Raw genomic sequence first — 15,681 nt, 5'->3', positions numbered from 1 at the left:
CTGAAGAGTACCCTTCTGGAACTTTAACTTCACTTAGAAACTTACACAATGTTTTTTTCTCCTTTCTAGATAGAGTATAAGCAGCAGGAGGTAGATATGTTCGTTTTCCTTTCATCAAGGGTCCTAATTCAGTTCTTATTCCCATCGCTATCAAGTCCTTTCTTGTCTTAAGGCCATCCTTAGACTTTCCTTGTATATTGAGTAACGTGCCAGTAACACTTTCAAATACATTTTTTTCAATATGCATAACATCAAGAAAATGTCTCACATACAAGGACTTCCAATACGGCAATTCAAAAAAAACTGACCTCTTCTTCCACCCACTTTTGACAAGTGTGTGGGCAAAAGGCTTGCCAAACTGAGTATCCAAATCTTTCACCTTTTCAAAAATTTGATCACCCGTCAATATAGGTGGAGCTCTGCCTTGTTCTGTCTCTCCATTGAACGCCTTTCTCCATCCACGGTAGTGATGATTTGAATTTAAGAATCTCCGATGACCGAGAAAGACATTCTTCTGACCAAACTCCAAGCGCTTCCAATCTGTTTTATCTTCACAAATAGGACACGCACATTGACCTTTTATGCTATACCCTGATAGATTTCCGTATGCTGGAAAATCATTAATTGTGCCAAACAACATCGCCCTCAAGTTGAAACTTTCTTTCCTATATCCATCATAAACCTCCACACCGGTCTCCCACAAAATCTTTAAATCTTCGATTAAGGGCTTCAAGTACACGTCTATGTCATTCCCTGGTTGTTTAGGTCCAGAAATCAACATAGACAACATCATGTACTTACGCTTCATACATAGCCATGGAGGTAGGTTATAAATCATAATAATCACAGGCCATGTACTGTGTGAGATACTCTGGATACCGTGTGGGTTCATTCCATCAGTAGATAATGCCAAGCGAAGGTTTCTTGATTCTTCTCCAAATTCAGGATAATCATTATCAATTTTCAACCACTATGGTGAATCTGCCGGATGTCGATACTTTCCATCTATAATTCTTTCATCTGCATGCCAGATCAAGTGTCTTGAATCGGTTTCACTACGAAACATGCGTCTAAATCTCGGAATAACAGGAAAATACCACAAGACTTTTGCTAGAGACAACTTGTTCTTATATCGCGAGACACCACATTTAGGACACTCATTTAACGATGCATACTCATTTCGAAACAAAACGCAATCGTTTGGACATGCATGTATCTTATCATAGCTCATGCCAATAGAGCACAACATCTTTTTGGTCTCATATGTTCGATTGGGAAGAACATTATCCTCAGGAAGCATATCTTTCAAAAGGGCTAATAACTCTGTGAAACTTTTATCCGACCACACATTGCCCGCCTTTAAGTTGTACAACTTTAATACCGTAGACAATCTTGTGAATTTAGTGCAACCATCATACAAAGGTTTCTCTGCATCACTTACCAACCTCTCAAACATTTCGGGACAATCCTTAAGATCTCCTTCAAGTGCTTCTGCAATCTCTTCAACTCGATCACAATCGTATGTATCTGCGCCACTATAGTTTGAGGCATAGGTCGTACTATCCCCCGGTTCAACATTATCGTTACTTTTCTCACCATGCAAATTCCAACATGTATAACTTCGATCAATTCCATGCCTTATTAGATGCGATGTCAACTGAACTGCGTCAACCCATTTCCCATAACAACAACCCAAGCAAGGACATATCATTCTACTGGGGTCTTCGGCGTGCGCAACGGCAAACTTAACGAATTCTGATACCCCATTCTCGTACTCTCTCGACAATCGATTGGAAGACATCCATGTATTATCCATTACTAATTAGAATAAACAAAAAACAATTTCAGAAGAGTTCAAACACATTCGGACCTAGGTTTCTAATGATACTGGTGTTGACACAAAATCATATGTTCATAGGTCGTATAACCCATTGCATCCGCTATCATGGTCACTAAAAACCAACCGTCAATTTCCTATTGCATCCGCTATCATGGTCAAAACAAACGTAGAAGGAGGAAACGCGCAGTAATAAGGTAAAACAGAAATTGGGCAAAGCTAAAACAAAGCAATAACATAAAACAGAAATTGGGAAAAGCGTGTACCTTTGATTGGTAGAAGGAGGAAACGCGCATGTAGATCTAACAGAGGTGGAAGGAAAACGCCTCAGAACCCTAACGTGAAAAAGAACGCTAATAACAGATAGTGAAATAACAAAACGCGCAGTATGTTATAATTTTAATGTTTACTAAAAGGGACATTAGAGGGCGCTTGTGGAAAAAAAGCGCCCTCTAAAGGGGGCCTAAGAGGGCGCTTATGAAAGCGCTCTCTAAGGCTTTCCAGAAGCGCTTTATAAGCTGGAAATGCACGTGGACTTATAACAGCGCTTTATTAAAAGCGCCCTCTAAGGGTAACCTTAGAGGTCGCTTTCTAAAAAGCGCCATGTATTGTTGTCCCTCTATCTCCTCCTTATTTTTTCGTTTCACCTTAGAGAGCGCTTGTGGAAACAAAGCGCCCTCTAAAGGGGGCCTAAGAGGGCGCTTATGAAAGCGCTCTCTAAGGCTTTCCAGAAGCGCTTTATAAGCTGGAAATGCACATGGACTTATAACAGCGCTTTATTAAAAGCGCCATCTAAGGGTAACCTTAGAGGACGCTTTCTAAAAAGCGCCATGTATTGTTGTCCCTCTATCTCCTCCTTATTTTTTCGCTTCACCTTAGAGGGTGCTTTGTTACAAAAGCGCCCTCTAAAGTGCGCTGTCTATTGCTCCTTATTTTTCGCTTCACTTTCGAGGGCGCTTTTGTAATAAAGCGCCCTCTAAGGTGCGCTGTCTATTCCAGTTTTTGGCGTAGTGACTTACTGGGATTCAAGTGGAGTTTGTACTTCCTCAAACGCTAGAATAACTTCAACAAATGCTTAACATGTTCTTCTTCTTCACTTGATTTGGCAATCATATCATCAACATAAACTTCAATCTCTTTATGCATCATATCATGAAAAAGAATGGTCATAGCTCTCTGGTATGTTTCACCAACATTCTTTAAACCGAAAGGCATCACTCTATAACAGAATGTTCCCTAGGGTGTAATCAATGTGGCCTTCTCCATATCTTCAAGTACCATCTTGATTTGATTATAACCGGAAAATCCGTCCATAAACGAAAAGACTTTGAATTTATCCGTATTGTCTACCAACATGTCAATATGTGGTAGAGGAAAATCATCTTTCGGACTAGCTTTGTTCAAATCTCTATAATCAACACACATGCGGACCTTTCCATCTTTCTTAGGAACAGACACAATATTGGCCACCCACTGCGGATACTCAGAGGTAACAAGAAAACCAGCATCGATCAGCTTTTACACTTCCTCTTTGATCTTCACTGCCATATCAGAATGAGTTCTTCTCAACTTCTGCTTGATCGGAAGGCATTCTGGCTTCAATGGAAATCTATGCTCCAAAATCTCAGAATCCAACCCAGGCATGTCTTGATAGGACCAAGCAAACATATCAGAATATTCTCGAAGAAGATCAATCAACCCCTTCTTAGCCTCTGGACACAGTTGAGACCCAATCTTGACTTCCTTCACATCATCTTCAGAATCCAAGTTGACTAGTTCAATATGCTCTTCAAACGACATAATGGCTTTTTCCTCTTGCTCAAGCAAACGAGATAATTCATCAGATACCTCTTCATCATTAGTCTCTTCCTCGATTTTGAACATAGGGAAATCAAAGTTTGGAGAGGGAGTAGAATCATTGTATTCAATGTGTTTGAGAACTAACCTACATAAAAAATTGATATTTTGATTTTAGAGAAGTGAATCGGGACCAAATATTATGTAGATGGAAGATTATTATTTATTTATGTTTTTTGTGATTACCATTTTCAGAAAAGCAAAAAGTAAAAAAAAACATCATAGATGTGGACGAATAAAACTGCATTTTATTGATGATAATAGAAATGCCCAACAATGTTCACTTCTCCCTTAGGCATAAGAGAAGGATTTTTTCTTAAAAAATGAAAAAAAATTACTTAGAGCGATGAATAACAGTAGGGACATCAACAATAACCCAATTGTTGCAAATCTGGCCATGCGTCACAAAGTTGGCGCAAGCTTCGTCTTCATCATCACTGTCTTTAATCACAGCAGTTAAGTGTTGATCATTCCAATGAATGAACCCTCCACTGCGGAAACTCGGTTGCACAACTTCAGCTCTAACGTCGAACGAACCTGATTGAAATCCTAATCCAGCCATATTCTTGTTCTCAGCGATCTCTATCATACGACCCCACTGATCAATGTTGTTAGCCTCAATAGCCTTTTTTTGCATCTTTTAAAGAAGACATGGGTGCCCCAGTTTTCTTTTCCTCAACAATAGACAAGGCTTGGAACGACGTTCCAACCTCCTCATCAGCTTCAACATAAGAAAAAGATGACAAATGGCTCACCAATAGCGCGTTTTCTCCACCAACAATGACAAGCTTGCCATTCTTCACAAATTTAGGTTTTGGTGTAGAGTAGACGTCATAACTCCAACTTCATAAATCCATGGCCTTCCCAATAGACAACTATAGGCCTGGTGGATATCCATTACCTGGAAAGTAATTTGGAAATCACTCGGACCTATCTTCACTGGAAGGTCCACTTCAACAATGACAGTTTTACGAGAACCGTCGAACGCTTTAACAATTACGCCATTGTATCTCATTGGGCGCCTTGGTAAGAGAGTCTTGATAGAGTTGATTTTGGAAGCATATTCAATGATGACCCAATGTCAACCAGCACATTGGAAAGAGCGTCCTCCTTACAATTCATCGTAATATGCAACGCCAAATTATGATTTCTGCCTTCCTCAGGAAGCTCCTCATCACGAAACCTCAAGTTATTGCAAGAAGTGATGTTGGAAACAATATGGTCAAACTGATCCACAGTAATATCATGCTCCACATAAGCTTGCTCGGGCATTTTTTACAATGCCTCCATATGCACCTCAGAGTTCGTCAATAGTGACAGCACGGAGATCTTGGACGGAGTTTGGAGCAGTTGCTTCACAACATTAAACTCACTTCTTTTAATCAGTTTCAAAACGTCATCATCATCATTAGCCTTCAGTTTGCTAGATTCACCAGACTGATACACTGAAGTACTAACCGAATTCGCTACTAGAATCTCTGCCTTCTTACTTGCTACATCACCTTCTACCTCTTTCGTAAAAACCGGACCGAACACACGACCACTGTCATACCCCAAAATTCACCCTACCCCGAAACAACTTTCATCAAATCTATGATCCTATTACACATGCATTTATTAATTGCTCCATCACCATAATTATATTAACATTCATAACCAAAGGCATATTGCATGGGCTCAAGGCATGAATTTTAAAAATTAAAAAAAATTAAAAAAAAAATAGGGAAATTGATTTACCCAATTAGGTAAATCGATTTCCCCTGTGCAGACACCAAAAATAAGCCTTTTTTTTTCACAAAGGGTATTTGGTTCCCCCCACTTTCCCACTTGCTTTCCCTATAAATAGATGCACTATTCTCCCTCATTTTTCATGCTTCCTAGCCCTCAAAAATTCTAAAAAAATATCATCCAACCCCTCTTCTCCAAACCTAAATCAAAATTAAAAAAAAACTTTCTCTCCCAAAAGTCACCACCACCAACTTTTTTCCATTTTCATATTTTTTCCTCAAAATTTCTCACTCTCTAACACCCCTAACCCAACCCCTTTACTAAGCTTTCACCACAAATATTTTCATCCCAAACCCATTGCTTCACATTCAACCTCAACACCATTTCTACCTAGCTTTTTTCACATTTTGTGGGTAATGATTTTAACTTAAACTTTTTAACTTTTTGGTTCTTTTTTTATTATTAAAAATGGTTGTTTCTTCTTGGTTGGTCTTTTGAGATGGTTTAGGTTCAAGCTTGCAAAAAATTATTGACTTTGGTTTACTCACTTTTTTTAAATATTTTTTACTCTTATTATCTTTTTTCACCTTTTTGTGGTTGCTTTGTGTGTGTTATCATTTTATTATGGACTTGTTGTTGTATTTGTTTGGTTGATGAGGTATATTAGATCATGACCATGGTTGTTTAGAGTTGATTAAATCTTCAATGTTTTAAACCTATTAATGGTTGATCAATAGATCATTCATGATACTTTGAGGCATTGATAAATTGCCTCTATTTTAACCATATTTGGGTCATTTGATGCATAGATGAAACCATGTCTTTACATTAATTTGCTAATCCATTTGCTTATTGTTACTAACTACTAATTACTAACTCCTAACATTTATATTATTGCACTTTAATTCCTTGCAATTTATTTTATTGTTCATTTTATTTTATTTAGTTTATGTTTATGTTCACTAACTACTAACTTCTAACATTTATATTATTGCACTTTATTTTTTTGCAATTTATTTTATTGTTCACTTTATTTCAAGTATTTCATGTTTATGTTTATTGTTATCTAACTATATCATTTACATTATGCTAATTTATTTACTATCTTATTATGTTGTTAAATAAAAGAGGAATAAAAACAAAAGAAAGAGAACAAATCAATTTTTTAAAAATATTAATAGATGGACTTAAGGTTGCATAACTTTCTTTGTTACAAATCTATTGTTAGTTGATTTTTTAATCATCTTCAATATTTTGCATCAATGATAAGCTATCCCTTGTCATATTTTAAGTATTTTTGGCCTAAGAAAATAGTCTTAAAAAATATTCATTTTTGTACATGTTACTAACCACTAATTATACTTCATTATTTTTGTTTATCATTAACCTTTGTTATTGTGATTTTGATATTATTGATTTATATTTGTTTTATATCATTTATACTCACTAACCATTATTATTGTGATATTGTTTCTTTATCTTGTAATTTACTTTTATGTCATTATCTTGTAATTTACATTAAAGTACTCATCATCATCATTGTACAAATTCATCATGCATGTTTATTTACTTGTTATTTATTTTATTGTCATCAAACATTAAAAACAACAAAAACATGATAAAATGATAAGACAAAAATATTCATTCCACTCTTAATCAACTTGGACTTAGAGGATTTCATTTTAGGACCCTTGCTTGGAGGCTTTTCCCTTATCTTTGTGATACTTTGTAAATGTTGGATTTTATTTGTAACTTACATTCATGTTGTAAGAATGACATCATGACACCACCTTAGGCGGACATGTTTGTAAGACCATTATCCTTTGTTTAGCTTAGGTCACTTTTGCACAAAAAAGGCTTTCTCTTGGGCTACCTTACAATGAGACCCTTTAATTTCTTGTTGGTTACTTTGCATTCATGTTGCATAAGCCAAATTTCATAATCAAAATAAAATAAACCCTTTATTCAACGTCAAGTGGCATTTTCATAGTCAAATTCAAAACATTTAATAGTTACGATTATTATTGTACGCCACGAGCCTTAAGTGGTGGAGAATGAGTGAGAATGGAGCATTGCTACCCTTACTCTGATTATTTTGGACGTAAGACGCTTGACTTATTGTCTAGAATAATCACCTCCGCCCATAGACTTTAGTAGAATATAATCACAAACACTCATTTCATAAGACCCTTATTCAAGGTAAAAATAATACAACTCATCAAACTTATTTTTATGCCTTAGGGCATCATCCCGAAAACCCTTTTTTCAAAGGTAAAATCAACCAACACACAAATGTTTTCTACTCTGAACTACGGAGCTTTGGTTCCTCATCCCCCATTCCTTATTCTCTTTTAGCGTTTCCCGTGCGCGTCTATTTTTCGAGGGTTTTATCGACTATTTCCCCCCTCCTCTCCGATAGAGGTAAACTAAATAAAATTCGGTGGCGACTCTTCTGACTTTTCCCCTCTTTGGCATCTCTTTACTCCCTGTTTCGTTATCGTGAAATCCCGGTAGCGACAGCTGGCAACTCTGCTGGGGACACCAAAATTCCCTAAGCAAGTCTAGCCTAGTTTGGGTTGTTTCTCTTTTACATACGTAGAGATTTATCTATTATCTTTTTTTCCTGTATATACTACTTTTATTGCTAACTTATACATATTTTCTTTGTTTGCCTGTTGGTCCGAAACTTTGGTTTTGTGACGATGAATTTTTGGAAGCAATAATGATTGCAAAGGAAAAAACCTTGTGTGAAGGACTCCCCACCCGAGTCTGAGAGTTTTGCTTGAGATAGGAGAGGTTGAGTAGTATCGATCTGCGAGGTGCCTTCCTTTTTAGGGTCGTACGAGAACCTCACTTAATGGTAGATTCTCTTAAGGGGATTGATGACCTTCGTGCTTTCGGCGTAAGCATCTTTTCTTTTACTAGAGTCAATGACCCTAAGACCCCTTTTAGAACCTTTAAAACTATGGCTAGCCTAGACCGATGGTCGCGTAGTATAGGCCACCGAGGTGCCTTCCTCATAAGGGTCGATACGAAGATCACACTTAGAGTAGATGACTTTGATGAAGCAGTCGCCTGGAAAGTAAATTGACATAAGCGGGTGACAGTCAAGGAAGTCCATGACTCTAGGGGCAGTGTCTTACACCTAATTTTCCAAAAGCCTTAGATAACACAAAGCGAGAACCTTGGTTTACTAAGCAGTCATTATTAACTCCATGCTTCGTCACGATTGTCCAAAACCATGAACCCATGCCTAAAATCCTGTGGAAATAATAAACCAATCATTCATTCATACATTCATTCATCATCAAAATAATAAGCAAAGCTCTTAAAATTTTCGTTTGTCGGACGCAAAATTACAAGACTATTTTTCGACACAATCATGGATACTTCAACAAAGAAAAGCACTTCTACTTTCCGCTTCAAGAGTCCCGACATCAGTTCATTAAAAGTCTTCTATTTAAAGGTCGTAGCTCTCAAAGACAACATGTTTAGAGCCAATTTTGGGAACATCGTAGATCTTCTAACCGAGAAGGTTGGCTATGGTGTTATCACTATAATGTCTCAATACTATGACGTCCCTTTAAGATGCTTCACTTTCCCCGACTTCCAAATCTCTCCAACCTTGGAAGACCTCGAGAGACTTCTCAATCGACCAATCAAAGAATACAACCCTTTCCCAAAGTTGGAAGAAGGCTTTTGTTTGACCGAGCTCTCACTCAACTTGGGTATCAACGCCAACAAGCTAGTGGATAATTGGGGCGTTAAAGGATCCATCAAAGGTTTAACTCAAAAGTTCCTAGAAGCCCATGCTTGGGAAATGATTAAAAAAGGAAGACCCGACTTTTGTAGTGCAACTTTGGAACTTTTGATTCATGGAATTGTCCTCTTCCCAAATATGGAAAAGTTCGTGGATCAGTTAGCAATTGAAGTCTTTTTAACAAAGAATCTGGTGCCTTTTTTACTTGCCGATTTCTACCATACCTTACATACAAGGAATGAGAAGAAGGGAGGTACTTTCCTTTGTTGCGCTCCTATGCTACATCTTTGGATGAGGGCCCGCATGCCTCAAAGTGGATCCTTCATCGAAAACAAACTGATATGGCCACAAATATTCACATCTCTCTCTGCCAACTCAATTCTATGGTACAAGAGGGAATGGGATACAAAGGATGTCATCGCAAGATGTGGAGAGTTCTCTAACGTACCCTTAATAGGAACGCAAGGTTGCATCAACTACAACCCTGCTATACTCAAGAGACAACTAGGGTACGCCATGATGAATCCCCCCGAGGAAAGAGATTTCATTCCATTTGTCATAAATACCGTGGATCCACTTGATTCAAATGTGAAATGAGTGAGAAAAGCTTGGACAAGCATAGTCCGTATTGACCATGAATGGGGTAAGAAAAACATCCTAGCCAAGGAACCCTACTATGTGTGGGTAAAAGAGAGGGCTAGGATTGTTAAGATTCCGTTTCTTTTTTATCCTTCTTCATTCCCGTTGATGCCCGAGCCTAAGCTTATCCTACAAGAGGACATGGACAAACTTATCAGCCAAATCAAAGAGCTTGAGTTGGAAAACACTCAACTACGAGTCCAACAGAATCGTGCCAAGGAACGTAACCACATCTTGGAGGATAAGGGTAAGCAAGTCTGTGAAAAATTTGAAGATAGCAAGAAAAGGCTCCGATTAGCCGAGGGACAAAGAGTTTGGGTTGTTGGAGCTTTACAAGGAGCTAATTATGAGCTAGACTTCCGCAACAAAGAGTTGGATCGAGCGTCCCGAATCATCAAGGACCTTGAAAATACTGTCGAGAGGTCTAATGTCATGAAGAAAGAAGCGAGGGAAGATTGCGAGGCCCAGATTCTCAAACTAAGGCCCAGATTCTTAAACCTAAAAGAATGAACGATTCTACAAAATTTTCTATACTTACCAAATCAATTTTGTTGTGAGTTGCATCAGTGGAAGAAAAACATGCAAAATAGAACACTGAACCATTGAGAATCTCTTTACACAAATTTTGTAGATGAGGAGTCAGAACACAAAAGAAGCATATGAGAACAGTTGCAATCGACAATATAGAGAGATGGTGTAGCATATATGAATAAGGGGAAAAAATCAGAAGATGAAATCCAAAATTAAAGTGTAGAGTTTACCATATTTAAAATGCTTTGTGAAATTGACAATTCATCTGAACGAAGACTAGAAATAGGCCTTTCTTCATTAGTGATTCTCTGATAGCAAAGATTCACAGTGGTCGGAACGAAAACTAGAAAGGAGAGATTATTGGAAATACTTAAGACTAGGGCTTTTGACGGCACAATGTTAGGGTTCATGATTCTTTCCCTTTTGAAAGGGGGTTTTCCTTTTGTTTTCTTCTCTAATAAAAAATATTTTGTTATAATAAACATAAAATTAAAAATTAAAACGTAAGTTTTACTATTTTAGTTAATTTGTTTTTATTTATTTGAATTCTTTATTAATAATATTGACATATATATTACTGTTTACATTATATTTGTTGAGTGAAAATACGTTATCTCATAAACGTCGCATATAGTGAATAAACAACGGTTATGTTAGGCCTACACTTTTATAATCGTAGCCTAAAGTAAATAAAGGATGGTTTTCAACACAAAGCTGGAAAAACTCGTACACGCATATAAAATCGCAGCCTATTATCCCTTTTAAGCTACGGTTTTATAGCAGTTCGTTATTTTTCCGTTGCGTAAGGTGAAAAGTATTGTAGCGAACATGAAAGGCAAGGCTGCGAGAAACAAAATTTGGCATTGTGGCTATCAACTTGCTGATGAGGATTATGGAATAGATGAAACGACATTCTATTTAACGGTGATTTTTACAGATTGGAATAGCTTGTTCTCAGTATCAAAATTGTTACTCGGGGGTGGTTGGTTATTGGTTTAAAGATTAGAATATGTATTAACTTAAAAGTTAGTGGAGAAATCCCATAGAATATCTTAAATTAAATTTATTGTATTTTACTGGGGAGCAAGGAGTAATTTTCGTCATCCTCTTATTTCAAATAAATTTGTTTATTTAAAAAAAAAATCATAAACTTAAAAAATATTTTATTTTAGAAAAATATGTCTTTGAGATGAGACTTTATAAAAAAAAATAAAAAAGTCGTAGAAAAGTCATACTTAGAAAATATTTTATTTTAAAACAAAACTTTATAAAAAAACACATGCTTATTAACAACAATTGCACAAATGATGTATGTTTTTACAAACAACAATAATACACTTTACTTTGTTTAGAATCAGTGACAAAATGTATGTCGAGAAAAAGATGAGAAGTGTCTAAGCTAAACACTCACAGGGCAGCTCTCCTTTGGCAAGTGAGTTTGAATGACTTAATATCAAATGATATATAATTGTATCTCTTGCCAATAGAGACATGCCCTTTGAATGATTTGCTTACTGAAATATAAACATTATTCCCATTCACTCTTGTTCTCTAATGTATTTTGTTTTCATGACTTTATGATAATACTATGACACTCCCAACATGTTATATAGTCTGTTAATGAGCTTGAGGGTTTTATTTTATGCTTTGGATATACTTTCTCTATTCTCTTCTCAACAATGCCATACTTTCTATATTCTTTCTTTATTTTCATATGTTCTGCTTTTGAAAATAGAATCCCAATATGCTCCACAATCTGAAGTTTTGGGTGACCACACTCAAAGTCATATATATAGTCAATACCACTTCAGGTCAAATGATAGTTTCACAAAATAATATAGATGAAAATAATAGACTTAGATACTTGTTCAAGCAGAACCATGCCACTAAGCAACTTTAGATATGGAGAAAAAAAAACATTGATTTTGTTCGCAACTTCTTTTTTCCACTTTTTTTTTAGTACAAAAGAATCCAAGCAAACAATTCATGAGCATATATAAAAAGTGAGTTAAGCAAAAACATTTGTTTTTGGATATCCTTAGCATAAGCCTTACGTATATCGGTTTTATTCCAATTTCATTCCTATAAAAGCTTGCTAAAATGTCACACAAAGCAATTGAACTGGTTCGATTGGAAAATATCTTCAATATTCCATAAGAAAAGAAACATTAAGGAAAATCTCTCCCGACAAGATTGAAATGATCTTTATTATAGTGTCAGTAATTTTTTTAAGGCAAAAATATTTTTTTTTAAGTATTAGTGTAGCCTCTTATATCTCTAAACAACATCATTTAAGTCTTTTCCGTTCAATATTTACAAGGTCACGGGGTTGATGTATAATATGGTTTACCACTAGACCACTTCATCCTGTTGATTTAATTTACAAATGAGATATATATTTTTATTTTTATTTTTCTTAAACATACTCTTCTTCTTCCCATTCCCAAACAATAAATTCATTATCCCATATTTCCTTTCCTTATTTTTAGACCCACATAACACAACAAAACATTAAATTCATTCATAAAAAACTAAATGCTTTATTCATCCCTCATCACAAACGGCTTGCTACAATATAAAGTTTCATAAACTATTTCATCTTAAAAAACACACATAAACCAAGTTACTCATGAACTGATTCGATTGGAAAATTCCTTCAATATTCAATACGAAATGAAACATTAAGGCGAATCTGTCATGACAAGATTCAAATCATAGACACTACATTGTTTATAAAATATAAGGAAAAACATATTATTTTGTTTCATATATATGTAGATGATATCATAATATGGTCTATTAACGAGTCTTTCTATAGAAAATATGCAAATGAAATGAATTGATGGAAAAACTTACATACTCCTTAGGTCTACAAATCAAGAAAACTTATACGGCACCTTCGCTAAAAAAAAACTAAGTATTAACCAGAAGTCCTTAAGAAGCATGAAATCAAGGATGCTAATTTCATCTCTACACCAATGACTTCAAATCTTCTTATTTAGTAAGATGAATGAAAATAGGATATCACCAAGTATCAATGTATAATCAAATCTCTGTTTTATTTATCTGCAAGTAGTCGTGACACTACGCTCAATGTGTGTATGTATGTTATGTTTCAAGCTTTTGCTAGGGAATTCAACTTTAAGACTATTAAATCGATTTTAAGATACATAAATTGTACCTTAAATCATGATCTTTTGGTTCCCTAAGGATAGTGAATGTAAATTGGTAGCCTTATATGACTATGATTTTGCAGGTTACAAATCTGATAGAAAAAACACTAGTGCAGTAAAAAAAAAACACAAATGTGAAAATTACGTCACAAAACTAAACTTAAGGTGTAGTTATTTACGAGGAAGGAGTGCCTGTGGCAACTTTTTTGCCACGTGAAAATCACGTCACAACTTTGCTTCTTGATTTTTACATCACAAAGTTTTGCCACGTGATTTTCACATCATTAAATTTTGCTGTGTTATAGTCTTGCATGTTAGTTGGCAAGTTTCCCACATGAATTCCATGCAACTAAAATGAAAAATTATTAGTTTGCTTCGTATTTTTCATGTTGCAGATTGATTTTTTATTAATTTTTTTTAGGAATAATTAAAATATGAAATTAATAATAAAAAATTTATAAATTTGTTTACAATTAAAAATATTAATTTTAATTAATAATTAAAAATACTAATATTTTTAAATAATAATTACAAATATAAATTTCAATTAAATGATTAAATTCAAAATAATTACATATATTTTACAAAAATTAATATTTAAAAGTAAAATAGCAATAAAAAAAATCAATCAACATCCTCCTCCCCCTCATCATCATCCACATCACCCCCATTGAATTATTTGTTTGGTTCCCTTGTTGTGAGAGCAATTGTCGCATTGTTTTCTCCATTTCAATTTGTCTCTTCTTCATTTCCTTAATTTGGACATTTATCGTCGCCTCACATCTCGCCTCAGTTAGCATCAATTGTTGCATATTTCCATCATTTGGGGTGTCAATTGTTGTGGACGTGATGTTCCTTCCCCATCCGCGTCTCTTTCAAATAATATTATATTCCATAGTCTGTATTTCCCGACCAAAAATATCCAACACCATAGTCTGTTAGGTCCTCTCACACTAATTACTAAATTCCAAATATAAAGATCCACATGATCATCAATCGGGTTTGAACGTATCGTAGTATGCTGAGCATTTTGAACTAAATTTTTTACGAGCAATGTGTTATAGTCCTTCTACACATACAAGAAAAAAAATTAAATTAAATATAGTTTAAACAGTTTAGTTATATACAAGAATTAAATTAAATAAATAATGAAATATAACCACGTGATCTTCACGCCACAAACAACATTAAATTAGTTGCCACATAAAAATAACGCCACAACTTTGCAATTAAATATTAATATAACTTATACGAAGAGATGGTTGCAATTCGTTATTCAAATTCTACCCTCCAACGGATATTTTAACTTCATATAGAAAGGAGTCTTAGAAGATTGGAAGAAGTTGTTCATGCTAATTCACAATGCTAACACTTACGCTACTGAACATACACACACTCTCTGATATAGTATATATTTTCCATGTATAGTCTTTGTAAAAACGCAAGAGTTGTTGCTCGTTATTGTGTGAAGATATTCATTCTATTTATCTTATGATAATATGCTTTATTAGAAGCAATGCTTGTAAACACACACTTGTAAATCTCAAAGTTGTTTGAGTGGTTTCCTTAAGTGATTAGTTGTTAGTCATATAGACTCAAGAAGACAAAGACAATTTATCTTTGTGGTGTCTATAATCAGTTTCTATTATAGTGAAATTAAATCCTTGTTGAGAAGGCAAAATTACATTGGTAGAGTGGACCGGAGGTAGCTTTGTTAACAACGAACCATCATAAGAATAACTTTGTTATTTTTCTTGTATCTGTTTTTGTTTGAGTTAGTTTTGAAAAAACTTTTGTTTTTAGAAAATCAATTCATACCCTCTTCTTTTGTGTTTCTTGTCACCTTCAATAAGATATAATAAATTCATCTTCTAAACAAACCTTAACAACAACATTCATCAACAACAAACCTTAAACAACATACAAGATACAACAAACAACTTTTACTAACAACAACAAAATCATCAAAAACATACCATAAATAACATACAACGTACAACTTTTAGTACTAACAAAAAACAACTTTTAGCAACAATAACAACATATCAACTCATAAAATGTTTCACAAACATACATGTCTGATAACACGAAAACGTATCGTATTTTTGGCTCCATATGCATTGCTTTTTACTTGATTAATGCTTATTATTACGCAG

The 15,681-nt window shown here is 34.9% G+C and overlaps 1 protein-coding gene across 1 annotated transcript; it reads left to right on the top strand.

Annotated features, from left to right (window-relative positions):
• The first annotated feature begins 8,804 nt into the window (after window positions 1–8,804).
• LOC127103124 (uncharacterized) lies at window positions 8,805–9,779 on the top strand. The gene has a single exon (XM_051040412.1). The coding sequence runs from the start codon at window positions 8,805–8,807 to the stop codon at window positions 9,777–9,779; it is 975 nt and encodes a 324-aa protein (XP_050896369.1).
• Window positions 9,780–15,681: the final 5,902 nt, after the last annotated feature.

This window comes from Lathyrus oleraceus, chromosome 1 (genome assembly GCF_024323335.1).
Source record: "Lathyrus oleraceus cultivar Zhongwan6 chromosome 1, CAAS_Psat_ZW6_1.0, whole genome shotgun sequence".
Lineage (NCBI taxonomy): Eukaryota > Viridiplantae > Streptophyta > Magnoliopsida > Fabales > Fabaceae > Lathyrus > Lathyrus oleraceus.
Note: the sequence above shows the minus strand (reverse complement) of the source record. Positions and strands in the feature narration are given on the sequence as shown.

Coding starts and splice junctions, on each gene's coding strand:
- LOC127103124 (XM_051040412.1), top strand. CDS start 8,805: ATGGATACTTCAACAAAGAAAAGCACTTCTACTTTCCGCTTCAAGAGT.